We start from the raw sequence: 25,518 nt of genomic DNA, 5'->3' as shown, positions 1-25,518 counted from the left end.
GAGGCAGAGGCACATAGGTACGAATCAAGGTTGCATATCAGTGCATCTCTATTGTTGAATACTAAACTAGGGAAGAAAGAGAAGGAAAGGGTTACATGTATGTCTGGCCGTTCTCCTATTATAAGGGGAACGCGCTCGTCCAGATCAGGGCAGGCCATGTCAGGATGTCCCTGCTTATCGTCCATGTGTCAGTCGTCACACAAAGCCCCTTTCCGTTCTCAATGCGCCAAACACCATGCAATAACTCGAGGGTATCCTACTGCCAATCATAATCATAAATCATAGAGAAACATAGTAGATAAACATAAAATCCGAGGGTCTGCACCACAGCCCGGATCAAGAAGATGCAGTAACAAGCATTCCCATCACCGCTAAGACTTCCGGCTCTTGGCCGAGTCCGGAGGTAGCTTGGGGCGGAAAGCCCACTCCTGTTCAGCAGTCGGATTCTGCTCAGGAGTGTTCTTGTCTCCGTATTGACCCGTCAGCACAGCACGACATGCTTCGAGTCTCAGATTGAACTTGTGATCATCCTCGGTCATGCGCCACAATCTATCGATGACGGGGAGGATGCCAATCGATTCTCCATTGCGAGCGTAAACGTTGGCGCCTTGTTCAATGAGGCACTTAACCGATCGCTTCTGCCCCAGCCTCGCGGCGACGTGTAATGCTGTCTCGCCATTGCGGTTTCGGGCTTCAAGATTCGCGCCCTCCTTGACCAGAATTTTGATGATGGCCTCTAGATCCTTGTCGTACTTCCCATCCGTGATATGGGAGACGAAGGCCATGAGAACGGTGTCTCCCTTGGAGTTGTAATGGTTTACGTCGACTCCAGCCTCGAGCAAAGTACCCAGGTACTGCATTCGGTAACTGAGAGGACAAGAATCTTTTGGCTCGTAGTTATCGTCTAGTTTGCGCTTCGAAACCGGACTATGGGTGATTTCATCGCGAGACGCTTCCTGGGGCACAAGGTTTGCGTCGAAGGCAACTTCGGCAAGACAATGAAGTGCATTTCGACCTTGGGCATCTTCGATGGTTGGTTTGATTGCGAATGCATCATTAATTATCTTCACCAGTTGGGCTTGAATGCGAGTTCTTGCCTGCGCATCGCCTGGTGGGATCGTCAGACGGCCCAGTCCTTCTTGTCCTTCTTCCTGGACACTTGGCATGGTCCCCACACGACGTATGCCCGTCATTGGTTTGACCCCAAAAGCATCCCGACATTCGAGATTTTCCATGTCGAAGTTACGTGTAATCTCCCTCAAAAGGTGAGGGTTTCGGGTTAGGTTTTCGCCAAGAATATGGAAAAAGGTGCGTCCGTATACATCTGTGGCGTAGAGGGGGAAGTTCCTAGCCTTCAGAATTGATAGTAGTTCACTCAACTGGGACTCTTCATCATACCAACACGAATGCAGGACATGAAGAAAGGTTTGTCCAGCTGTGTTTCGCGCCCCAACAAGGAAATCAGAATGGTCGAAACTCTCACAAAAGGACTGTATGAGTAAATCCTGGTGTCCTTCGGTGGCGGCGAAGTGGTGATAAGCAGTATTACCGAATGGGTCTACGACATCAAGTTTGATGCCTCGAAGTTGGCAGTCGCATGCCGTGGTGTCGTGAATAGCCGACTTGGGAATATAACATTGTTGTTGGCAGAGGGCATTCACATCCACTAGGTCGCCTGCGAGTTTCTGTGTGACTAGTACGCTGGTTGGTTGCCTTCGAATGCTGCCAAATTGGTTCGTTGAATGCTGCACATTAGTGGGAATGCTAGGCGAGAAGACAGCTGCAGAGCGAGAGTCGTGTGCTTCTGGCTCAGCCGAGATGGTGTAGCGCTTAAAAACGCGGAACACGTCCTTCACGTCGGATTGCGTAAGGTCAGATACCAGCTGAAGCTTCTCCTGCACCGCACCGAAAGCTTCTCGAGTCCGGGTACTCGCAGTGGTGAAGTCAGTGGACGTAGTCATGGCAGTACCTTGCCGGCTAATCCCTCTAGGAAAGAACCTGCTGAGAGTTGTACGCGAAGAGTTTGGAAGTTGTCCTAGATTGACATGGGATAGAGGCACAGTGGACGGCGGAACAAAGTCGAATCGGGAATTCCAATCATAAAGTGTATTCACAGTGTCTCGATCAAGGACGAAATCATCCGGTTTCTCATAAGAGGAGCCAGCAGACCGGGTGATTGTTGCACCGTCAAGCGTATCGGTTTCGGGATTCAGGAAGCTGTTGTAGTAGACACCACTTGCCGGCCGGTGTGGTTGTATTGCGTGCTGTGGGGGACGACTGTCTTTCTTCGGCGCCCGTTCGCTATTCTTAAGGCAATGGATCCGCTGGCGTTGATCCTCGACAGTTCTTGGTCGCATCCATCTAGGGTCTTTGCCGAGTACACCATTGAGGATCTTGTTGGCAGCTTCCTTCCTGTAAGATTTGGTGTCAGTACGCAGACCGAGTTAGTTCAGCCATGCAGAGTAAGCATACCCAGGCTGCCAGACATCCTCCTTGAGCAAGTCGAGAATATTGTGGAGCGGCAAGTTCGTGTAGAGATAGAGTCGCGTAAGTCTGCGCGCTCGAGCAAAAGTCCAGTCCCTTGGGCGACCACCTTTGTTTCCGCGATTGGTAGATGTGGTTGTCGCTGGTGACGCTAAATCAATGTTGGCGGGAGTCATCTTGGCGTTGGCGGCTAGAGCGATACCAGTTGAGTGTCGCTGTATGCTTGGGGATCCAGAAGCCAACAATCTACCTATTGAGCAGAGGAAACCCAGAATACTGTGAGTTAGGTTCTCCCTGAGAGGAGGACACTTGAATTTGTGTGAGCTGATCCATCGCTGGAAAGCTGTTTATTAAGCTGGTGGGAACTGTGGTCTGGTTTGGCCGCAGGTTGTGAGAGGCAGTATTGTCGTTTGGAGGCAGCTCTTTAGAATCTGCCAGGGCTCCCGCAGGGATCATGATTAGTCCCACCCAACCCAATCGCTATTGAGGTAAAGAACTGTTAGTAGGTACTCCGCCTGCGTCTAGCTGCGGCTCATGCGATGCTGCAATGCTGCAATTTTGCGTCACAATAATCACAACCTTGATCGGCTGCGGCCAATGATTTGCTCATGCGGAAGTATCGTGACAAGTGACAAGATGGGAGCGAAGATATTTCTTGACCGATTACATCTGTGATACCCAGGCTTTTCAGTTTTAGTCGTGTTGGTGTTCAAGCACATCACACCTCCAGCACTGAAGCACTGCCAGCCGCGAGTGGAAGCACCTTGGGAAAATGGTTCATCTCGACTGTCCACCAATCCTCAAGCTCTTCAAATGACGTGCTCGCATCGAATCTTGTTCTTTCCGTATGTTTCAATCGGACAATACCCAGTCAAAAGCCGAAATACTTTTTTTTGGCTAGGGAAACAATGACTTGGGGAGGTGTTGGAAGTAAGAAAGGGTGGCAGTGTTACCGTTGTCGTGGCTTGCGGTTGGCACCAACATGAGAGTAGCGCACTATCAGAGGCTGTGTTGGCATACAAGGCCACTGACAAGGCCACTGACAAGCACTCAGTGGGCAATCACTCACAAGTAGCCAAGCGATCTGTAAAAACCCACATTACCGCCGATTGTCCCAATCACGCTTGATGGGAAGCGGGGAATTTTGACAATGAGCGGCTCCGCGGCTGTCGTGCGCGCGAACCACCATCTCACCACCACCACCTAGTTGAGTCGGTGGCGCGTCCAGGCTATCCGCTGCAAGGCGAACAGAGCAACCTCGACCTGGCCCTAAAATTTTCCAATATTGAACATTATGACTTCATATTTTGTCGAGAGAACAGGTTATGGTGTTATGGTTGTTTCAAGGACGGCATTCGCAATACAAGCGAGCATTCGGACAGGGAAGTTGAGATGAGTTGCGAGTCGGGTAGTCCAACATTCCCGTCTTGACACCACTCGAGTTTTTCCAGATTCCAACACTCACTTCACCAGCCAGGTTTCCGTCGTCTTTAACATCCCTTCTGGATTCAACGAATGGCAAAATAACACGCGATCCGAGCCAAGTTTTCGTTGATACAGAGCCGTCCCGTATCTCCCCTTACCCCCCTACCTCGTCTTCCGCGAATCGCCAGTGCCCCGTAAAACGCTCGGCGCTGGTGGGTCTACCGAACACACACACACACACACAAGGGCTATTCCAGCCAGTCTGCCGAACACACACACACACGGAGATTGATATAGTACCTTTAGGCACTGGATGGCATCGTGAGAACAAGTGAATCTGGAGTGTTCTCGAGACACCACTAAACGAGGAGATTGAGCTTTTGCACGATGAACAAGTCGTGCTAGTATCTTTTTGCTAACGGTTCGCGCCTAGCGTTGGACGTGGAGCTAGACGGGACGAGCCTCCCGTTAGCAACATCCTCAATTAGCCAGTGCAATGCTTGGCTTGGCTTGGGGGTGGCTTGGTCACGATCCATCATCATCACTACCGCCAACACAGCTTTTCTTCATTTCCTTCCTCGTACTGGACACATTCGATTTTTATTCCGTCGATTCCGACTCTTCCGGAAGGTCCTCATGTCGGTTTTCTGATTATCTGACATTTGCCACCCCGCTAGAACAAGGGGTGCTGTTCGAAACCGCCCTACAATCTGAAGCTTGGCCTTGCTGTTTGTTTCCAAACCCATGTTCAGCTCTCCTATTGGCTAGGAGCATCAGTTTGGTATTTTGCGAGCTTGATTGATTCGCGAAGCCTCATCAGGAACGCATCAGCAGACAACGGCTTTTCCCCGCGCATACATATACGAATACAAAATCATCATGCAACAACTAGGATACCACGTGTGGTCTGCCGCCTCCGATGTGGCGACTCGGATACCCGACGACAATGGATTGTACACTTGCCCGGCGCCACATTCCGACTTGTTCTTCTCTTACTTGGTCACAAACCGCGTTGCAGCTCAAGTTCAATATGCAATCAGTCTTCCACCCTACACTACATTGTTCGGGCCTGTAACGACTAATATTCAAGTGTCAAATCCTGGGTTCTGGTCATCTTTCTTGTCGCCTTTTTACATTTCACCTTATTGTTGTGCTGGCAAGTGGCAGTAGTATCACCGCATCTCATATAAGACGCTGACTGGACCTCGAAGTCTATCAAGATGACGGAACAACTCAACATGTCTCCCATATCTCTATCCAACATGTGATTTTGTTGTCTACACTCACAATCCGTTTCCACATATGCTCTTAACCTTCCGTATCAACCGTCTGATCAGTCACTCCAAGTCAAGTCCCCACAAGAACAGGTCGAAAAATCAGATACTCGTACTATTCTATCTTTTGGCACCCACTTTGAACCCTCGATACACTCAGATCATATCACCATTTCATCATGCCACAGGGCCACTCGGCGCATAAATCCTCGAGGTTGGCCCCATCCCTCAAGATCTCCGCGGCAAGTGCCCCTTGACTGACCAAAATGATTCATTGTAGCTCGTTTGCGAGAAGTACTTCAATGTTCGGAGAGGCACTCAAGCAAGTACCACAACGACAAGACCATCTTAACATTTATACAAGTCGGACCGACTCAATGGAGCGGTTCTGGGTGACGGGCCAAACAACCGGGAAGTCGGCGGCGTCTAGAAAGGCACGAGAATTGGAGACATGGACTGCTCGTTGGTCAAACGCTAGTCGAGGCAGTTGAGCGATTTATTCCTTACTGATTTTGGGATGATGCCTCCCTCTGGTTGATCAATTCTCCTCATGCTGCAATATTCAGGGTTCCACTAGCTCTAAAGGGCCCTTCACCATGCTTCTTAGGTTTCGAATGATCCGAAAATTTGGTATGAAAGCTTACTCTGAGATCGCCACGCACCCTTGCAGTTATACCCCTATTGGCCAAGACTCATGACGCTTAGGGGATGACTCACCAGACCCAACGTATGTGAAGCTCTTTGGTGCTGCCAATACTAAACCTTTTCCTCATTTTTCCTGTCTTCTACAACCATTTCATGAATATTTTACGTGCCAGATTCATATTGAAACTACACCGCCGCACAAAATTCGCATCGTCCGAAAGCCATCTCATCATGCTCCGCTATCCCCCACAACACCTGCACAATGCCTTCCTTCCAGGACCTGCCTTTCGACATCCACTGCGAGGTATCTAAACATCTCGACTACCCCTCGGCCCTAGCCCTGAAGAAGTGTAACTGCTACTTCTACTGCCATATCGACCCGAACCGGCTTTCCCCCGGCCAAAAACAAGACTTCCTCTCAAAAGCAGAGCTCTTCACCCAAAATAAGTCCCTCTACATCTGCTACAGATGCAGCCATCTCCTCCCCAAGTCCTCCTTCGGCCACAAACAAATCACCGGCCCTAGATCCAAGAACGCCTCGCATCCAACGCACGACCGCTTCTGCTGGAACTGCGCGGCCAAATACCGGCTCTGCGAGCATGCGCTGGCCTACCGCAAGGGGAAGAAATTGTTCTACCTCTGCTGGAAGTGTCAGCGATGGGGCCCTAAGTATGAACGCTGTGGGATCCCCAATGATCCGACGGATAGAGATTTCAGGAATCCGGGGTGGAGATGCTGTCCTGTCGAACCCTCGCCCACACTCCAGGGCCTACCGTCCAATATACGGCAAATAATGCTCGAGATGTTAGGGTATCGCGACTCCATCGCACTATCTCAAACGAGCCGCCTCTTTCACGCTGTTGTTGACCCCTCCCAGTGCGCTTTGCATGATAAATTCCGCTTCGTGCGCGACATGGTTTTGAGAATTAATCTCGGGAACCAAGATCAGCAGCAGCAGCGCAGTGCCTACTACGCTTGCTTCTGCATACTACCTGATGTACGGTTCACGACACGGCAGTTAGACATGGCAAGGGAGAATCCCAGTCGCGGGTGGAAGAGAAGATGTCGGAGTTGTGTGTGGAGGTTGTACGGTGATTCAGATAATACGGGGCCGTTAAAGGAGTGGAGGGCCAGGAGAATGTGTCGGGGTTGTAAGTTGATGATGCGGAAGGGAGAGAGGTGTTTGGGTTGCTGGGAGAAGGTGGGAGAGCAGAGGAGATTGGAGGTGCAGGAGCAGAGGGAATTGATGGGGGACCTTGAGGAGTTGGGTGGTCTTGGGGAGGTGGGGGCCGGGGGTGAGCTACTGTTTGCGGCGGCGGGTCTTGATCGGCTGGAGCTTTGAGCAGTATCTGAGATGTATTGGGATATACTTATAGCATGCTTGTAAAGCCTATAGGAGTATCGTTATTGGTCGTGCACGATAAGGATGGCCTGTGCAAACGTTCCTGGGGAATCAATCCTTGATACCCGTGCCATATGACTCCACGTCGAAGGGGCGTTTAGACTTCATCTCCTGTCATTTTTTTTGCTGCAAATATTTAGGCCCATTGATCAAAGTCAGCTCTTGCAAATCTCGTAACAACGAAATCGCGGCTTGAACAGGAAGATACCCAACCGTAACCCTTCGGGGCTTCAACATGCCTCCGACATGTCCCAATCGGAATCTACCGCCGCACAGCTAGTTTCTCTTCCCATTGCCTCAGCTACTCATTGTTCTGGTATGAGGGAGAAGTGGGTTCGCGACATGCAGTGGAATGAACTCGATAGTCTGATTCTGATTCCAAACTCAGCGTTGCCCTGCGTCTGACAGGCCAGAGCCGGGTACGAATATATGGTCCCGAGGGGTTAGGCATAATGCAATGGAGTTCGGCTTGAAGCATCGAACGCAGCTAAAAACGTCAAAATGATGACCAGTCGCCACTGGATGTCGAAGTTGAACGCCGTGGTCATCACGAGACAGCACCGTTATGACAATGATAGCCTTTGTGAGACACCAAAATCCAGTTGGGAGTAGATGAAGGTGAACTATCGCGTCGATAAGATATGAAAGTACAGTACACTAGTTCGAGATTGTAATCCCTATCCATAAGCTCAAGCGTCTCGAACTGCTTATAGCAAGCCATCATTGCCGACCTTGTACTCCCTAAACTCCTGCAAGTTTACCAGTAACCAGTTTCTTCAAACGGTGCTCAAGTACATCCATTTCACTTATCGATATCCCGACTCTCGTTTGTTCCGTCAAAGTGGAGGGTGCAGTCGAGGGGGACATGACTGCGTCGATGCACTCGTCGTTTCGGACCTCTTCAGTCAGAAACGCCTTCCATGTCGAGGCCAAGTTCAGCGTCCAAGATCTCGTTAAGGTAGGCCCCATCCTTGAGGTATATCCACCCGCCCGTGGCCGTGTCTTGCTTCGATGACTGGTCTTCGCTAATGACCACCCAGTTGAAGCGCTTCGGGCCGGAACGTGGGGATGACAGCCAGATCTGCTTGTTGGGCGGCTGCTTGTTGATGACCCACTTACCCACGTTGGGCACCTCGATGGTCATCACGCCGGCCTGGAGGGGCAATCGTCAGCGGGTGAATCAAATTCATGGGACATCTGTGCACGCAGTTGAGGGGAGTGCTGTAGCGGGGCAAGTACGCTGTATTCAACATCCAATCCGATCACCGCCTCTGCTCTGGCCTCGGCCTTCTCAAGAACAGTATCGAGGTAATCATCCGCCAGCTCGTGGTACTGGTTGTCGGTGAGGGGTGCTTCCTTGGCGTTCTGAAGGATTTCGGTAGTCAATGGCTTCGCGGCTCGGGACGTGGTCGAGAATGGCTGCACAGCTCTAGTAGTGATGCTGGCAATAGGAAGAGATCGCGCAAAGCTGATACTTCGGGTCAGACGTATACCAGTTCCATTGCGGCGCGGAAGTGCACGACCGGCGACGCGGCCCAGCTTGATGAGGTTGATGGCAGACATGGTGTGATCGGGTTGGTCGGAGAGTTGGATGGACCACTTCGTGCGTGGATCAAATTGAAGTACTAAGACTCCAAGAAATGGATTTACAAGCGAATTGTTGGATGAATCTGGGAGCTTGGAGCTCTCAATGGCAGGGGGTCACAACATATCCTTGAGTTGGAAATCACGATGTGAGTTCGAGGTAATCAGGTGAGATGGCAGCATTGGAAACTGCTAACTTCGGCCAAAGCTTTAAGCTCCAGGTCTGGTACGAATCGCAATGGAATCTCCCGCGCCTTCCCCACTTCCCCGCCAGGAACGCTGCAGGTGGCCCGAGCTTCGTGAACTACATGTGCCCTGCTTGCCTCCAAGGACTTCTAATTCGTACTTTCCAAACATAGAAGCTCTCATTGCCAGCATTTTGAGGCTGGAAGCGCTGATGGCAGAGGATATTTGATCCCATATGCGCTGGCTGAGAGATAATTTCAACTGGGTCATTTCGGCCTGACCCGGACATGAATTCTTCGAACCGGCGCGTTCATGACTTGCAAGTTCGGCCGGTTGTGGGGTCACTATCTGGTGTGTTGGCCTTCCCTACTGGTCTTAGGCCATCCAATCGCATACTCTGGTCCTGGTTAAGGCACGGGGTGTTCGGGTATGACGGTAGTCCGGATTTTTTTCAAGTTAGGATGGTCGAACGGACGCCGTGTGTCCATCCTGGCAGATTCTTTGGGTCCGTCCGAGATGGTACTGGTGCATTCCACCCATCTCCTCGCTGCGAAGGTCGCGCTCGACTAGAAGAACCTTCTTGATCAGGCCCTCGCGCAATGCAAGATACTTGGCATATTCAGAGCTGACATTTTGGTCGTCTTGCAGGTGGCCGTTGGGCTGACTGGCCATATCTGGAAGGAGAAGTTCGACACGCAGAGAAGATGCCGTGAAATGCCATATCATTTGGACTCTGCATCGGTTCTAATATGAAAAAATGATAGTATAGACCAGTTCATGTGGTATAAAAACCATCCTCTTAGTGTGCTATGCTTCTGGCATGACATGGCCCGGTTGCTTGAAGTATTTCAAAGTTCCTTGGTGGTTGTGCCACGGGAAAATATTGTCAATGCTTAAGGGTGAATTGTCTAAGAAAACTTTCCCATATGCTGAGTGAGACGTCGACCTCGGTTCGTAACATTTCAGTGCTGAAAGGCCCACCTGTTAATAGGTTTACTACCGGGACCATTATTTTTACATGCTGAAGTGAATTTCTAGGCGCCTTCTGAAATCCTTGAGATATGGTAGCAAAGTGGGGCAGTACAGAAGACTTGGCTTGTTTTTGTTCTGATAATTCCATTTCGCTCAGATTCATAACTGTGGGAAGTTATGGCCTCAGGTGTACAGGGGTACGAGGCAGGCAGGTACGCGTTGCAGTATTTAGGGACCCCTTGGGACCAACTTGAGATTGGCTCCACGCACCTTCATAGTATCAATACAGCCCCTAATACTTCGATTCCGCAATAATTGCATAAATTCTGGGCATTTATTGGGCGGCTAAAGAGTAAGTACGCTTGGTATGTGCGAAAGATCACAAAGGGGATTAGCGAAGTTTCCCTAATTGTGATTTCTGACTCGATATAGCCTGATTCACTGCTGGAATTGCCATGAATCTTCAACACAAAGTATATATTATTTATAGTCTGTCGTATTATTTCAATCCATAAGCTCAATTAAGAGTCAATTTATTTCCCTATAACATGCAGCGAAACTTCTCGAGCGAGAAGCAACCAATATCTTAATTGCAACTTTACTTCCTTCGTCCATGTGGCTGCATCGATGTACACCTGGCGAGAAGACGGTTAACCTACTCCGGTGGGGTGATATCGGCTTCACCAAGCTGGTCGATGGCTTCATCCATGTAGTTGCCTTTCATCTGTGTAAGATGTACACCGTTCTCTCTGAATAGCAGCCTTCGTTATATTTCATTCGGTCGTAAACAGCAATATTACGTTCGATGAGACTGCAGGCTGCCGAGCAAAGCCAAAGAAATTCAACTCACATGAATAGCCTATCATGGCAAAGTTACGTTAGTATATGGACGTATAGATCATGTGGAAACATCCATTTGCCCACAATCCAACAGCCAGCTGCGTGATCTTCGATTTTAACTGGCATGGGAATGATGTAATGAGCTCCCGAAACTCGAACAATGGCTTGATGGGGAACTCTTTAGGGCTTGAAGAATACAATGGCCATGAGAAAATTCGCATTCTTTGAGGCTCGTATTTGGCAGCAACAACTTCGTGAAGACCATGACGCTGGCCTTTCCATAATGATCCATCTGGTCAGAAGTGACTCCCCGAACAAAGCTGCCTCAGAGGATAAGGCCGGAATTGCTACACCCGACAACAGTGGAGGGACAATCATCATGATTCCAGAGCTTTGCAATATTTCTCTGGTGTGAACTATTCTCCCTAGTCCACCAACGATTCAAAAGAGCCAACCGCTATGCCCAGGAGGATTATCAATGTTGTAACGTTTCCATAAATAAGAGCGGGCGTCATCCGGGTAGAAAAGATACCCTAAGCCGAATGGCAAGAGGTGATCGAGTAATCAAGGATGACGAAGTACAAAAGCGGTATCTCAACCCGAACAGGGCTTCTCATCGTTCTGATCGACAGACAGTACAGATACGCAGTTTTTAACGACCTACTGATCGGATGGGTGAAAGAACTGAGTAGCGCAGGGAATTAGGGTAGAAAACCCAAGCCTAACCACAATAAACTGCAAATTTCAGCTTCGACCGCAGGACGGCCAGCGATACATTTGTCCTTGTTACTTGTAGTCATGTTTTGTGTTCCCAGATATACTCAACCCATGCCACCATTCATTCTTGATTTGCAAATTTGATTCGGCCAATTGGCAATACGCGAAGGGGGCCATCTGGAGATCCATGACCAAACTAAATTGTACGTCCACTCCCTCTACGTCGAGATAGTCTTTACTCATGGTCCCCTTTCTACATATTCATTGAATTTGCAAGTACTCCTTGATGCTTGAAGTAAGTAACCAGAGCATAATAGTATTCTACATCAAATATAACCCATTGATCGAAACATGCGCGGTGGATTAGCTGCATAGATTGATAATGGAACTATTACACCTTGAGCTGCCCTGGCAACTATGAATCGCAGTAATCCATGCCGAGGACAAATACCCTGACTTGTTGATCAAATGCGATAGTATAGCCTCGAATTTTCATTTAGATTGCTCGAGATCCGTGTGTACGTATAGTCTCGTGTACTAGAGTTCGAGTAGTAGTGATGTAAGTGCATATGGGGGTTAAAGTGTGTGTATTGGGAAAGCTGGGTTGGCTAGCTACATAGCTGGCACCCTTGTAGCCCTATCTTATCTTATTCATAGCTACACGGTAACCCCCCTTGGGATCCCGTATCGCTACAGTGTACTAGAAATGGAATCTTTCCTTTGGGATGACATGAATACGTTTTGAAGAACAGTGTGCCCGTAAAATAATATTTGCATCATAGCATGACCGGAAACTGCTATATGTTGATATTGGCCACTTGAGGGCGCAGTCTGCGCCGGCCAATTCGTTCGTAGCTGGGCTTCGTGTTTCAATGTTGATGAGCTCTCATTGCGAAAGTATGAGATGTTGCCTGCTTGTCAAGCTTTTGCCGTCATACCGATCAAGTTTGTCGTTTCACTTCACCTGAAGGCTACTGCCTATGCTACGGACCTGAACCAATCAAAAGTGAAATCATTATGAATCATAATGGCTCATCCGTGGGCTTTCGAGATCGGCTACTTCCGAGCCAATTATTAGAGCTTACGCTGGTGCTAAAGGTCCGCAGATCCGGCTCGACTGAAAACTGGGGCATGATTGCACCAATGGAAGAAACGAGAGTGGAATGGCCACTTCAAAAATGGATCCAGTCAGATCGTATGGAATGTGACGAGCTAAGTGTAGAGTTGTATCAACTCGACGGACGTATTACGCGGACGGAGCTTATGGGTGACTCAACCTCAACAATAGCTCATTTCCGTGCTCTGGCCTTTGATCGTACTACACCTGTTGAGAGTTTCCCACATCACTGCAGATATCTCGTCTAAGTGAAATACCGAGGCAATTGCACCATGACGGGGGTATGGACTTAGGATATGAGCAGCATACGAAATCAGAGAACATGCCAGAAGGGAGCGAGTTTAAGGAGCGTGCTGCTCAAGATAAATGAATCATTATGGCTCAAGTGTACTAACAAATGACCCTCAAACCTGACGTGGCCTTCAAGGAGACAATACAAAGCTACTGACTTTCCCGTTGAACCCCGTCTTTCAACTTGAACATACTCTTGAGCGCAGCAGTCTCGGCCTCCTGGCGTGCAAGGCGAATGCGTAATTCGTCACGTTCCTTTTTGATGTCGTTTAGCTCGTCCTCGAGCTCACTGATCCGATCGATCTTTTTTTGACGATACTTGCGAGCAGCGACATTGTTGCGCTGCCGCTTGAGAGCCGTTACGTGGTCAACTGGCGGAGAACGCTTGCGCGAACTGGATGATTGGGAATGAGATTGGGGAGACGATGAAGAACTGAGAGAATCCGAATTGGATTCTGGCTGAGGGAGAGGGATAATATCCGTGAAAACCGGCATGTTAGATGATACTGGCTGAGTTGTGCTTGGAAGGGATGTTGGAAGTGTTAAAAGTTGGTCTGAAAACACGTCAGTACGAAAACAGGGAAATTTTAAGAGAACTTTGCATACCAGTGAAATCAATCTGCAATGAGTTCGTAAGCATCAAGTCCTTTTCCTGCTCCAAGCGAGGGGCCGCAGGCCATTCTAGCTCGGAGCCGCCATTCCAGCCCGCGCTGAAGCCGTCAACGCTATTCAACCAATCACTCGACACGAAGCCGAGATCCTCACCTCCAAAAAGGGAGACATCTGCTGGGTCTGTGGCAGATGTCTCCCAGGAAGTGAGGTCAGGTTGATTTGAGGGCGGCGATGCGTTGCTGCGGCTGGAAGTATGTGACGCTGCATTGTTGCGAAACGTAGACGATTGATTTAGTAGTGAATTGCATTCTGGCAAGGTGACGTAGCCTCCACTCGAGGCTGGGAGAAAATCGAAGTTGAAGTCTGGGGGAATTGCGTGAGGGCCGTCACTTGTCTGACGGCAGGGTAAGGTCCCAAGATGTTGCTCTTGGGTGGTTAGGGAAGAGGGAGGAAAGGTGGAAAGGTGGGTTGGGAGCAGGACGACGGGGGGTTTTGAGGGCGAGAGGCCCGGCGGAGTAGGGCGGAGCGCGTGCCGCTTATTTTTAGTGCTGATCTGTGCCTATGGTGTGGGCCGCGATTTACAGTTTGTCCCCCACCAGGTGTTGTTCAACGTTGCAATTGGGGTTGCACTTGAAATCGATAGAGGTAGATGCATACTCGCAGGTTTAGATTCACGTTGTATCTCCTGCTCAATTAATGCCTGCACAAAGGAATCGAAGATGATAAACGCCGTGTTGGTCTTCAACGGCCAAGGCCAGCCTCGTTTGACCAAGTTCTACACACAGCTGGTTTGACAATCCAAGTATCCCCAGCTGATCAAAGTCGCTAACCATCCAAAGGAAACTAGCATTCAGCAACGCCTAATATCCGAAATCTTTACCCTCGTTTCGAATCGCCCTGATGGCGCATGTAACTTCCTACCTCTACCTCCTGTCCTCGCGGCATCCGGAACCTCTCACTCCTCCTCCGAGCCGCACAATGACGTCCCATCACTTGTTACCTACCGCCATTATGCGACCCTCTATTTCATCGTAATCTCCACCTCGACCGAGTCACCGCTTGCGCTGCTTGACTTGATCCAAGTCTACGTCGAGTCGCTCGACAAGCTGTTCGAGAACGTATGCGAGTTGGACCTCATCTTCAACTTCGAGACGTTGCACGCAGCACTGAGCGAAATGATCGTGGGCGGCGTGGTAATAGAAACCAATCTGGATCGCATCGTCTCGGGGGTCAGGGCGCAAGGCACAGTCGCCAAGAGACCGGTCAACGAATCTAGGGGTGCAGGACTCGGCGCCGGACTGGGCATGGGCGGCAACTTTGTTTGGCCAGGTCGTTAATGGGGTCGACATGCCACTGGAAGCATGGACGGTGTATGGAGTTACGGTCACTCGATGGACGAAGGGCATCGTCCGAGAGAGGAGCATTATCTTTGGTGTTCAACCATTAGGTGCTTATACATTATATCAAACGGGTATTCTTGTCCAAGCCCAAACTCCACATGATGCGATACAGCGTTTTGTGATATACAAGGTGTGTCGTGGTTCATTCTGATTTCCGTCGCTCGTATCTCTTTGTAGGGGAGAAGGCTTCCACCGCGCTCCAGAACCTGCTCCTCACCTTGGATCGTGATTAGTCGCGCCGCATTTCCATTGTAAAATGTCTACTTACTGCTTGGAAGGGTTGGGGATCTGTATTCCAGTCCATGAACAGAATAGTATAAATAACGACACCTACAGCGCGATTAGAGGGGACGGCTCAAATGATATGCCTCAACTCACTTGTGATAGAGAACAACTGTGCCATCTTGACATATTTATCCCATCTTGGTCGTGCCGTTGCGAGCTTCACCCGTCTCTTGTACTTCCTCTCGAAGCGGAATTGTTCCTTCTGGGTGAGCTTTGAGAAATCGGGCGGCCAGATCTTCTTCGGCTTGAAACGACTGTTGTAGACGCCGGTCATTGGCTTTCGTAATTGGGGAGGAATTGGGCTCGCGCCAGCCGTTCGCATAAGTGTGGGAAACATTGTTGGAAATCCAATTGTGGTTGTCTCTAACCCAATTGCGCTGCTTTCGACCGTTCAGATGCGATTCCTTGGATACCGTTCTCGTGTGGCTGGTGATGCTTGGCGATATATATTTTGAATGTAAAGCCCCACGGAACGATGCACCGTTTCTTGAATAACTTGGTGCTAGTGGGGTTATGCATATGCATAAAATGCTACCCCTCCATACAGACCATTACAACCAATTGACCCCGCCATTCAGAGAGCTTGGATAAATTCGCAAAATTTGGGTTGAGTCAGAGAAGACAGCAACATCGCCAGTCACAAATCACCACCAGCCGCGAGTCTTGGACTCATTTACGCCCTCCTTGGAGCTCATGACGGAGCATAAATAGGACGAAGATATCCTTGAAACCTCAACAAGAAGGAACGGTTCTACAAACGACCCGATCCATCATGGCTGCCACTTCAGTCTCCATGGCCCTCGAAGGGCTCCAGGTCTCCAAGACCAAAGAGTTGAAAGGCGTAAGCAGTCCTGAATCCACGTTTTCTAACTTCATTAACTTCTCTTAGACTGAAAAACGTGACTCCCTCATTGCAATTGAGAAGCAATACCAGGTAAAATGGGAGCAGGATGGTGTCTTTCAATCTGACGCCCCCTCGAACGCCGAGATCCCCCTTCACTCGATATCCGCTGCAGAACTCCGTTCCAAATATCCCAAGTTCTTTGGAACAATGGCCTATCCCTATATGAATGGCACCCTCCACGTTGGCCACACGTTTTCCGTGAGCAAGATAGAATTCAACGCTGGCTTTGCGCGGATGCAGGGCAAGCGCGTTCTCTTTCCCATGGGCTTCCACTGTACCGGCATGCCTATCAAGGCGTGCGCAGACAAGCTGGTAAATGAGATAGCCTTATTCGGCCGCGATTTCCAAGGGTATGAGGATGACGAGCCCGTCGTGGAAGAAATCCCAGCCGCGGAAACTCGACGAGATGACACGACGAAAATCGTAAGCAAGAAGGGTAAGGCTGCTTCAAAGGTGGTGAAGATGAAGTATCAGTTCCAAATTATGCAATCACTCGGCATACCGATCCAGGAAATCCATCTCTTCGCCGACCCGCAGTACTGGCTCGAGTTCTTCCCCCCTTTGTGCCGCAGAGATTTGACCAACTTTGGCTCTCGAATCGATTGGCGCAGATCAATGGTTACCACGGATGCGAACCCGTACTACGACGCTTTTGTCCGATGGCAGATGAATCGTCTGAAGGATTTGAAGAAGATCAAGTTCGGCAAGCGATATACCATTTACTCCATTAAGGATGGACAACCATGCATGGACCATGATCGATCAGAAGGGGAGGCTGTTGGACCGCAAGAATACACTGCCCTTAAGTTGAAGGTTCTCGAGTGGGCCCCGAAGGCAGAAGAGACTCTCAAAGGGAAGATACCAAGCGATGGTACCGTGTTCATGGTTCCAGCTACCTTGCGACCCGAGACGATGTACGGTCAGACCTGTTGTTTTGTCGGACCTAAAATCAATTACGGCATCTTCAAAGCCTCCGAGAAGGATTATTACCTGGTAACAGATCGGGCTGCACGAAACATGGCGTACCAAGGTGTATTTGCAAAAGAGGGCGTCGCTGAGAAAGTGGCTGAAGTACAAGGCTCCGACCTTATTGGAACGCTTGTTAACGCACCCCTCTCAGTTCACAAGGATGGCGTCCGAGTTCTGCCCATGGAGACAGTGGTTCCTACAAAGGGTACTGGTGTTGTAACATCGGTTCCATCAGACAGTCCGGATGATTTCGCGACTGTGGCAGACCTCGCCAAGAAGGCGGACTACTACGGCATCAAAAAGGAATGGGCCGAGTTGGAAATAATCTCGATTATTACTACGCCTTCATACGGCGACCGCTGCGCCGAATTCCTGGTGAAGAAGCTCAAAATCTCGTCACCAAAGGATACCAAACAACTTGATGAAGCCAAAGAGCTCGCATACAAGGAAGGATTCTATCAAGGTGTCATGAATGTTGGCGAATTCAAGGGTGAGAAGGTGGAGGCTGCCAAACCCAAGGTCAGACAGCAACTTTTCGATGCCGGGGAGGCATTTGCATACTCTGAGCCCGAGAGAAAAGTTGTCAGTAGATCAGGTGACGACTGTATTGTTGCTTTGATGGACCAATGGTACCTCGACTACGGCGAGGAGTCATGGAAGAAAACGGCCCTCGAGTGGGTTGCAAACACCGACGGGAAGGGCATGGAGACGTTCACCAACGAGACTAAAAATGGGTTTGACGGTGTCCTCAACTGGCTCAACCAGTGGGCCTGCGCTAGAACGTATGGTCTTGGCTCAAAACTCCCTTGGGATCCTCAGTTCTTGGTAGAGAGTCTGAGCGACAGCACCATTTACATGTCGTACTATACTGTTGCTCACATTCTCCAGAAGGACGTATTCGGACGGGAGAAGGGCACAGGCAACATCGGCGCCGAGCAAATGACTGACGAAGTCTGGGACTACATTTTCTGTCGCAGAGACCTCAGCGATGAGATCTTGTCCGGCTCCAAGATTCCCAAGGAGACACTCGAAACTATGCGACGCGAGTTTGAATACTGGTACCCCCTAGACCTCCGCGTTTCTGGCAAGGACTTGATACCGAACCATCTCACATTCTTCCTGTACATCCATCTCGCCATCTTTCCTCGCGAATACTGGCCCAAGGGGATCAGAGCCAATGGCCATTTGCTGTTAAATGGCGAGAAGATGTCCAAGTCCACTGGAAATTTCATGACCTTGAACGAGATGACGAGGAAGTACGGCGCCGATGCCTCGCGTATTGCCCTTGCCGATGCGGGCGATGGTGTTTCCGACGCCAACTTTGACGAAGACGTCGCAGATAACAACGTCCTCCGCTTGTACAACCTTCGTCTGTTTTGTGAGGAAATCGCCAAAGATCAGGATCAGCTTCGCACTGGCGAACTCAACTCCTTCCAAGACGCCCTGTTCGACAACGAGATGAATCAACTCGTGAACGAATCGAAGGGGCATTTCGAGGCAACAAATTACAAGCTTGCCCTCAAGGCAGGTCTGTACGATTTCACCAATGCTCGCGATTTCTACCGCGAGGCTTGCAACGCAGCAGGCGTCAAGATGCACCAGAAGCTCGCTCTTCGCTACGTCGAGCTCCAATCACTCCTCCTTTGCGTCGTAGCACCGCATTGGTCCGAGTACGTCTGGCTCGAGGTGCTCAAGAAGCCCGAAACGATCCACAATGCACGCTGGCCAAGCGTACCGCCAAATGACGCTGCCCTAGCTGCAGCGCGTGAGTACGTGCGGAACACGGCTTCCAACATCAACTCGGCCGAAGCCGCACAGCAGAAGAAGAAGGCCAAGGGGAAGGATATTGCATTCGACCCCAAGAAGCCCAAGAAGCTGACTGTCTTCGTCACGGACCGCTTCCCCGCCTGGCAGGAGAAGTATATCGACCTGGTCCGGTCGGTTTGGGACCCGGCCAGCAAGTCGGTCAAGGAGGAGAAGGAGCTCAATGTCAAGATTGCCAAGATGGGCGAAATGAAGAAGGCCATGCCCTTTGTACAGGGGCTCAAGCGACGTCTCCAGGTTGGAGAGCCTGCGGAGAAGGTGCTGGAAAGGAAGTTGGCGTTTGATGAGAAAGTCATCTTGAAGCAGATGGTGCCGGGCTTGAAGAAGACAGCGGGGCTGAAGTTGGTGGATTTGGTCCTGGTTGAGGAGGGTGGTAAGAAGGGGGCTATCTTTGGTGGGGATGGCGAGGGGGTCAAGGAGGGGTTGCCGCCGCAGGCAGAGAGTGCTGTGCCTGGGCAACCTTCTTTTGCTTTTGAGAATGTGGAGTGAGGATTTTGATAGAGTAGATGTATCGAAACATGGTTCGGGTCACAAGAATATGCGGGACAGGTTCCGATGCAGAGACGTAAAGCACGATGACGGCTTGTACCATTTCAGATAAGAAATTTATTCCTTGTCTTCAAATGTGGCAATGCGTTGCTCATGTCCTACATTACTTGGTCTTGACTGCATTGTAGTACCCTGCTGCTTCCTCCTGATTCGAACCCAGTGTCTACTCCACCGAATAGCTCGTTGTTGTGTCCATATATTTGTGGACCTTTGGTGCAAGGTAGCACCTTCAATAATCCTTTACGCAAACAATCTAGGGTCATGCACCCGGTCAGCGGACTCCAGTGAATATACTCTAGATGGTCTATTAGCCAATGTCTTCGTCCCCATCACCACATCACACCAGCCCAAGTTTGATATCCACAAAACGAGCTAGCCATGAGACTAGCGACGATTGCAATCTTTCATCCTATGGGGGGACCAATTTATGGGTGAAGGTACCACAAGTTTGCTGCTCCGGTTGACGTGCAGAATTCGGGTGAGCCATCGGGCCCCTGAGGAAGATGATTAACTTCTTACAACGTCTGTGGCCGTAGAAGCAGCAACCCGGGAGTGTTGGCATGCATGGTCCCGATAAGCATGGTCGTTTCTATTCTGTTGACTCCTAATGGTCTTTTGTAATATTGTTGTTTAACGGCAGACTACCTCTGCTGGCTGTTACTTTGTGGAGCGTATCACTGTGGGCCCCCTTCATGAATGGGCTTGACTGGTTTTCTTGGTCCTTGGGGTTGATGAACGACTAGGTCTACAACTTACTGTGTTACTGTTATTGTCCTTGTCCCTTTGTCTTCACCGGCTTAGGCCTCGAAGGGAACTTGCTGATGCACATGTAACAGCCAACAGATGGTTCCAGGTGCTCAATTTTAGACAGAGAAACCCAGCCTCCTATGCCGGAGAATCAGCTTTTCATAGCCCCGGAAAACATAACGTGAGACCAAGAACCATTCTGAGTAATTCCAATCCGTTGAGGTTTAGATCGCCCATGACATAAAGATGAGGTGACGGTTTTTAGTGCCAGGATGTTGCGAAGCTTGAAGCTCTTGTTGGAGACGTTGAGGGGCAAATGCCAACCTCTGCATATTGGCATGATAATCCTGTATTATACTGACATAACAGCCTGGAACTATGTCTATCATGACATAGTATTGATGGAGTATTGTTAGAGTGAATTCAACTTCCCTCGAACATCTCTTGAGAGGCAAGATCGGATAGTAGACGTTGAAGTTAGCACAACGGCTGTTACGTTATACTAATACAATGCGGCCACCCTTTGATTTCATATAACTAAATCACAAGGTGTTACAGGATTTCCTATACCGTTTTTTGCGAAATGGCTTCTAGCTATAGATACATTTATTCAAGTGGTACTCTACATGATCTCTGGGCCACTGAAAGTTGCTACACTTCAGCAGGCATTTGCTCTGGGACTCAAGACCCAGTCGGGTCGTTGTATTTCCGACAGGCTATGGGTTTGGGGGCAATATTGGATTTGGGTCGCCTGTGAATGCCGCCAGGGTTATCAGAGCTGTAGTGGGGCCAGTTTTCTGTCGTAGCAAACCGGGAGTCCTAGCTCCTACCTTGTCGCGCTCGAGGGACTATGAGCCGGTTATCTTAAACTTCAATTTTTCATAACGTACCCCACGGTCCAATTGAACACTTTCGCGCATTTCCGTACAACCTAGGTTTTATCCCTTATTTTCCACCTTCTACAATGGCACGTAATTGGGAAGAAAGCGATATTCAATTAGCGCTTCAAGCGCTTCAAAATAACCCCAAACTAAGCGTACGATCCGTAGCACGGATCTATAATATCCCTCATACAACCTTACGTCACCGATATCGCGGCGGTACTTCACGACAGGATATACGATCACCAACGCAAAAGCTTACCTATTCCGAAGAAGACGCGATCGTACGCTACATAGTCGACCTAGATTCACCATCATTTCCTCCTCGAATAAGTGGTGTTGAAGATATGGCGAATCGACTACTCCACCAACGCGACGCAGGACGCGTCGGTATTAACTGGGCTTCGAGCTTCGTACGACGACAACCAGACCTCCGGACGCGTTTTAATCGAAGAATCGACTACCAGAGAGTCCTCTGCGAAGATCCCGACGCGTACCGCGCGTGGTTTTATCTCGTATGGAATACAATTAATAAGTATGGAATTCAAGAGGAGGATATCTAATTTTGACGAGACTGGGTTTCTTATGGGTCAAATCTCATCCGAGATAGTTGTAACGACCTCTGATCGACGTGGAAGACCTAGAGCAGTACAGCAAGGGAATAGGGAATGGGTTGCGGGAAGCTTCAGTATCAGTTGGATGATTTTGACAAAGACCATAAGGCTGTCTTCCAGAGGCATCACCGTGGAGTACAACCCCCCATACGTACTGCTTCTTAGCGTAATATCCGCATGGGCTAAATTTTGGATAGTTGGCATTGCACTTCACACAGAAAGCTCAAGAGTCTGCAGTAGCTCAGCAGAAGACTGCGGAAGTTGTTAGAGTGCTGGCTTGGATGAGCTTCGTGAGAGCTGCCCTCCTACCTCTCTCAAAGTATTTACTAACTACGCGTCCCATAGATCTTCTTACCTCCCTTAGTATCTGCCGCCCTTTGTAGCATCCAGTCTCCCCTGCGAACTTTCGGTTACGTTACTTTGGGAACAACAGCATTTGCCATCCTGATGCTTGTAATCTTACTTAAGCTGAATTGGCTCAAGTTTCAAATTGAGAGACGGTCCGTTCCACGACTAGGACATTGTCAATCGCCACAGCCACTGGAAGACAATCTGCCCACAACTAGCGGGCCTCCTTTACTTCCGGAACATGAACCTGTTCTCCTTAGGGCATCCACAAACCCGTTTCCCATGAGTAGGCGTGCTCCACTTAAAGTATACGACAAGCATCCCGTCATTCCTCTCCACGAACTACCTAGCTTCAATGACAATGAATAATGTTAATGATCTGTAAACCTGCACACGCAACACTTGTTCCTAGCACCCAACCTAAGCCCAGCGGAAAATTTCCTCTTGGGAAACCCAAATTTCGCTAGGACTAAATCGGCTTTTACGAAAGTGGCCCTTCGGGGAAACTACGTACGGGTAGGTCAATATCCCATTGTTAGGCAATCATACCTTATATCAAGCGTCAGTTGAATAGTTGAAATGACTAATTTGAATGCCCAGATGACCTAGCGGTCAAGTTATAACAAAGCTAGTCATCCCCCTCCCGGGAACCGAACCTGTTACCGCTCCATCCGTGATACTCGCAGTGGTTGCGTTCATATCATGCGTATTATCCGTCAACCAAGCCTGTACACTCGTCCCATCAACCCCAGACACACTCACACTCGCCGCACTACCCCCCGTGTTAATAATATTAACCGTCACCTTCCCATCGACATTCACAAACGCGGTGGTCTTCAGCCCCGTGCCCCCCGACGCCCCGACTCTCACCGCACCAGGGCGGACAGTCCGACTGTACTGCGCATACGCCCACAGCCGCTTCGAAACCTCGTAATTCTGCCCATCCACCAAGATCAGCTTCTCATTGTTATTGTTGTTGGTGGCGCGGTCCTGCGTGCCGACCCACCACAGGTACGCCGAGACGTTTCCCGTGGTCAGGCCTGTGTAGATGTTGTTCGCCCAGGTGTAGCCGTCGCCGCTGCCGCCGTTGCTGTACCAGGACGTCGACCACCGACCGTTCAGGTCGGAGCATTCGGTTTCCCAGACTTTGCGGGTGGTGGGCTGGCTTCCTGAGATGCCGGAGGTATCTTGACCAAAGGAATATGTTAGTTTCCGTTGCCTAATTCAGGGGTTTAAGTTGGTCTTGGAGTGGCTTACACGTGTGTCCGGTTATCACGCCAACCATCGACTCCACTCCCGCCGACTTCAGCTGCTGAGTGTACTGCGACTGTATATTCCAGCCAGTCGCCTCACAACAAGTGATGGCCACATTCGACATGTTATTCTTGGCCAGTGTCGGATACAGCACCTTGATGAAATCGGCAGCTTGGTTTCCATTCACCTGCATCGAAGCATAGCTGGTGCTCATATCCGGCTCGTTGACAAATCCCAGATGAGTGACGGGAACTCCTGCTTCGGCGTAGTACCTGATGTACTGCACCAGGTAGTCAGCGTATACCTGCCGCCAATCCCCGCTACTGCATGTCGCACTTGGTGTGCCGCAGATACCGCCCCCGTTCGCATCATTTTTGTTCGTCTTCATGAAGCCTGGGGCGCTCCAAGCGTCGCCGTAGAAGGTTTTCACCCCATACCGCTGGGCCTGTCACTTATAAATCAGCGCCTAGCTATGCTTCTCGAGTTCCACCTGGAATGACAAGATTTGAAGGCAGCTTACAGCCTGCTGTGAAAAATAAAGCTGTCCCGAATCTTTCCCATCCCAATTATACTTCGGCGGCGCAGTAGGGCTACCCGGGTCCTGCGCGAACGTGATCATCCAATCATTAGCATTACTGGGACTGCTGCCAATGCCATTGCGGACGATGGAGAACCCGGCCCCGGATGTGGTGTTGAAAAGCAGGTCAAGGACTTCGGTCTGCTTGGGCTCCTTGAGGTTGACAATGTTATTTGCTCTTTGGAAGGCCTCGGAGATGCCGAAGCCGTCGATGGTTTGGTATTTTTGGTTTACGTTGATGGTGATTGTCTGGGATGCTTGGCGACGGCTTAGGAGGCCGGCGCTGGCGAGAAGTGGGAGGGTTGATAGGGATAGGAGATGCATTTTGGACTGCAGAGTTTGAGAATTGGACTTGAGTTGAGATATGACAGAAATATCTAGTGAACCACGTGAGATTCGTTAGCATATCCGGGGGCTATGATGCCTTTTTGTAACTTGGGTTCTGATATCTGCTTGCCATCGAGGATACTGCCTAAATGAAAGACACAATATAGTCATTCCTGGGCATGCAACATCTCGGTACCCAAAATAGTTAGCGGCTATCGCATCCAGCTGTACGCTTAAATAATCTGGGGGTCGTCTCCGCTCTGCCGGATCATGGGGTTGAGACCCTGAACGTAAGTCCCGTTTAGCCTAAGCAACGAATACCGGTCGTCCGGGGAATGCTGTTCAGGCCATTTGTACTTAGAACGAGCGACAGATCGCGAGTCAAATTTACTCGTTTGTAATAGGGTCTCAAGGAGCGTTCTATATTTATCGGCGCAGGGTGCCATTTCGGCTATGTTGTGAAAGCAAGAGGAGTGGCGGCAGCAGTGAGGAACAATAGGAGAGCTTGACAACGGATGAACTAGCTTCGTATATTTTGGTGTCAAGATTGCACTGCAAATAGTCTCATGGCAGGTGCACTGTTCTTCCTCCTTGTTACGGATGCTGTTAGTGTTTTGGAACTCTTATACTCGCCGAGCCCCAAGTTCAGTGCCTAGAAACATGCAGCTCCAAGACGTTTCTATAAGATTGTATTATTACAGTGGTATGCACTACGACGTCAGATAAAAATTAATTGAGAACAGGCATGGCCAGCCCGTTTCGATCATCTTCTGGTCGATCGCGAAAATTCAATTCTTTGTTTGGTGGTTTACCCCCCTAATCGAGATTGACTGTGCTTGCTATAGGTACGATGTGAAACCACTCCTAGCTATATTTGAGTAGCAGAAATTCCTGAAAGTTAGGAATACTACCTCACAGTAGTGATTTTAATCATCTACAATCATCAGTTCCACCTGAAGTGCAAGGAAAGCTTGAGTCGAAATTCGCCTATGTGCGATACATCAATAATCAACTATCTACGCTTCCCAGTTGGGCTAGAATGCGAAACTATAGGCATATCGTGCTTCTTATCTTATGATCCGTTCATTTACGTGTCTGAATATAGTCACAGTCCCCAGCGAGCTTCTGCTTCTTTCCATCGTCAAGTGGTCACTGGCGGTGATGTCACGGGATTTCAAGTGCAAAGTGAAGGACGAGAGTGCTCAAGCGAAACAAGCTGCCAGTCACCAGGTAGGTACCAATAGCGTAGTATAGGGGACTCAATAACGACAAGTTAATCGCTGCCCTCTC

At 49.7% G+C, this 25,518-nt stretch overlaps 8 protein-coding genes across 8 annotated transcripts; 3 read left to right on the top strand and 5 right to left on the bottom strand.

Annotated features, from left to right (window-relative positions):
* Positions 1–371: 371 nt before the first annotated feature.
* BCR38DRAFT_414274 (uncharacterized protein) lies at positions 372–2,660 on the bottom strand (the record flags this gene model as incomplete). The annotated part of the gene is made up of 2 exons (XM_040858918.1): positions 372–2,412; positions 2,473–2,660. The coding sequence occupies 2 exons, from the start codon at positions 2,658–2,660 to the stop codon at positions 372–374; spliced, it is 2,229 nt and encodes a 742-aa protein (XP_040710429.1).
* Positions 2,661–5,951: 3,291 nt separating this feature from the next.
* BCR38DRAFT_450446 (uncharacterized protein) lies at positions 5,952–7,371 on the top strand. The gene has a single exon (XM_040861376.1). The coding sequence runs from the start codon at positions 6,091–6,093 to the stop codon at positions 7,168–7,170; it is 1,080 nt and encodes a 359-aa protein (XP_040710428.1). The 5' UTR covers positions 5,952–6,090; the 3' UTR covers positions 7,171–7,371.
* Positions 7,372–7,810: 439 nt separating this feature from the next.
* BCR38DRAFT_450443 (frataxin) lies at positions 7,811–8,987 on the bottom strand. The gene is made up of 2 exons (XM_040861375.1): positions 8,470–8,987; positions 7,811–8,383 (listed from the first exon to the last, which is right to left on the bottom strand). Exons 1-2 carry the CDS (start codon positions 8,791–8,793, stop codon positions 8,132–8,134), a joined length of 576 nt encoding a protein of 191 aa, XP_040710427.1. The 5' UTR covers positions 8,794–8,987; the 3' UTR covers positions 7,811–8,131.
* A 4,127-nt stretch (positions 8,988–13,114) lies between these two features.
* Positions 13,115–13,291, bottom strand: BCR38DRAFT_306620 (uncharacterized protein; the record flags this gene model as incomplete). The annotated part of the gene is made up of 1 exon (XM_040854621.1): positions 13,115–13,291. A coding segment is annotated over one exon (177 nt), but the record flags the coding sequence as incomplete, so codon positions are not given.
* An 856-nt stretch (positions 13,292–14,147) lies between these two features.
* On the top strand, positions 14,148–14,982 carry BCR38DRAFT_450438 (clathrin adaptor complex small chain). Its single transcript, XM_040861374.1, has 2 exons — positions 14,148–14,337; positions 14,389–14,982. Exons 1-2 carry the CDS (start codon positions 14,269–14,271, stop codon positions 14,884–14,886), a joined length of 567 nt encoding a protein of 188 aa, XP_040710425.1. The 5' UTR covers positions 14,148–14,268; the 3' UTR covers positions 14,887–14,982.
* Positions 14,983–15,697, bottom strand: BCR38DRAFT_450437 (uncharacterized protein). Its single transcript, XM_040861373.1, has 3 exons — positions 15,328–15,697; positions 15,218–15,279; positions 14,983–15,166 (listed from the first exon to the last, which is right to left on the bottom strand). The coding sequence occupies exons 1-3, from the start codon at positions 15,569–15,571 to the stop codon at positions 15,092–15,094; spliced, it is 381 nt and encodes a 126-aa protein (XP_040710424.1). The 5' UTR covers positions 15,572–15,697; the 3' UTR covers positions 14,983–15,091.
* Positions 15,698–16,006: 309 nt separating this feature from the next.
* BCR38DRAFT_490398 (uncharacterized protein) lies at positions 16,007–19,420 on the top strand (the record flags this gene model as incomplete). Its single annotated transcript, XM_040864518.1, has 2 exons — positions 16,007–16,075; positions 16,124–19,420. The coding sequence occupies 2 exons, from the start codon at positions 16,007–16,009 to the stop codon at positions 19,418–19,420; spliced, it is 3,366 nt and encodes a 1,121-aa protein (XP_040710423.1).
* Positions 19,421–22,682: 3,262 nt separating this feature from the next.
* BCR38DRAFT_355467 (glycoside hydrolase superfamily) lies at positions 22,683–24,225 on the bottom strand (the record flags this gene model as incomplete). Its single annotated transcript, XM_040856952.1, has 3 exons — positions 22,683–23,257; positions 23,328–23,769; positions 23,845–24,225. 3 exons carry the CDS (start codon positions 24,223–24,225, stop codon positions 22,683–22,685), a joined length of 1,398 nt encoding a protein of 465 aa, XP_040710422.1.
* Positions 24,226–25,518: the final 1,293 nt, after the last annotated feature.

Source organism: Pseudomassariella vexata (genome assembly GCF_002105095.1).
Source record: "Pseudomassariella vexata strain CBS 129021 chromosome Unknown BCR38scaffold_21, whole genome shotgun sequence".
Taxonomy (NCBI): Eukaryota; Fungi; Ascomycota; class Sordariomycetes; order Amphisphaeriales; family Pseudomassariaceae; genus Pseudomassariella; species Pseudomassariella vexata.
This window is presented reverse-complemented; position numbering and strand designations above follow the sequence as displayed.

What these genes read in the sequence shown, in the direction of transcription:
- BCR38DRAFT_450446 (XM_040861376.1), top strand. Translation starts at nt 6,091, where the DNA reads ATGCCTTCCTTCCAGGACCTGCCTTTCGACATCCACTGCGAGGTATCT.
- BCR38DRAFT_450438 (XM_040861374.1), top strand. Translation starts at nt 14,269, where the DNA reads ATGATAAACGCCGTGTTGGTCTTCAACGGCCAAGGCCAGCCTCGTTTG. An exon ending in CCAAGTTCTACACACAGCTG is followed by an intron (nt 14,338 to 14,388) that starts GTTTGACAATCC and finishes AACCATCCAAAG; the next exon opens with GAAACTAGCATTCAGCAACG.
- BCR38DRAFT_450443 (XM_040861375.1), bottom strand. Translation starts at nt 8,793, where the DNA reads ATGTCTGCCATCAACCTCATCAAGCTGGGCCGCGTCGCCGGTCGTGCA. An exon ending in GATTGGATGTTGAATACAGC is followed by an intron (nt 8,384 to 8,469) that starts GTACTTGCCCCG and finishes TTGCCCCTCCAG; the next exon opens with GCCGGCGTGATGACCATCGA.
- BCR38DRAFT_450437 (XM_040861373.1), bottom strand. Translation starts at nt 15,571, where the DNA reads ATGTTTCCCACACTTATGCGAACGGCTGGCGCGAGCCCAATTCCTCCC. An exon ending in ACAGTTGTTCTCTATCACAA is followed by an intron (nt 15,280 to 15,327) that starts GTGAGTTGAGGC and finishes ATCGCGCTGTAG; the next exon opens with GTGTCGTTATTTATACTATT. An exon ending in ATCCCCAACCCTTCCAAGCA is followed by an intron (nt 15,167 to 15,217) that starts GTAAGTAGACAT and finishes TCACGATCCAAG; the next exon opens with GTGAGGAGCAGGTTCTGGAG.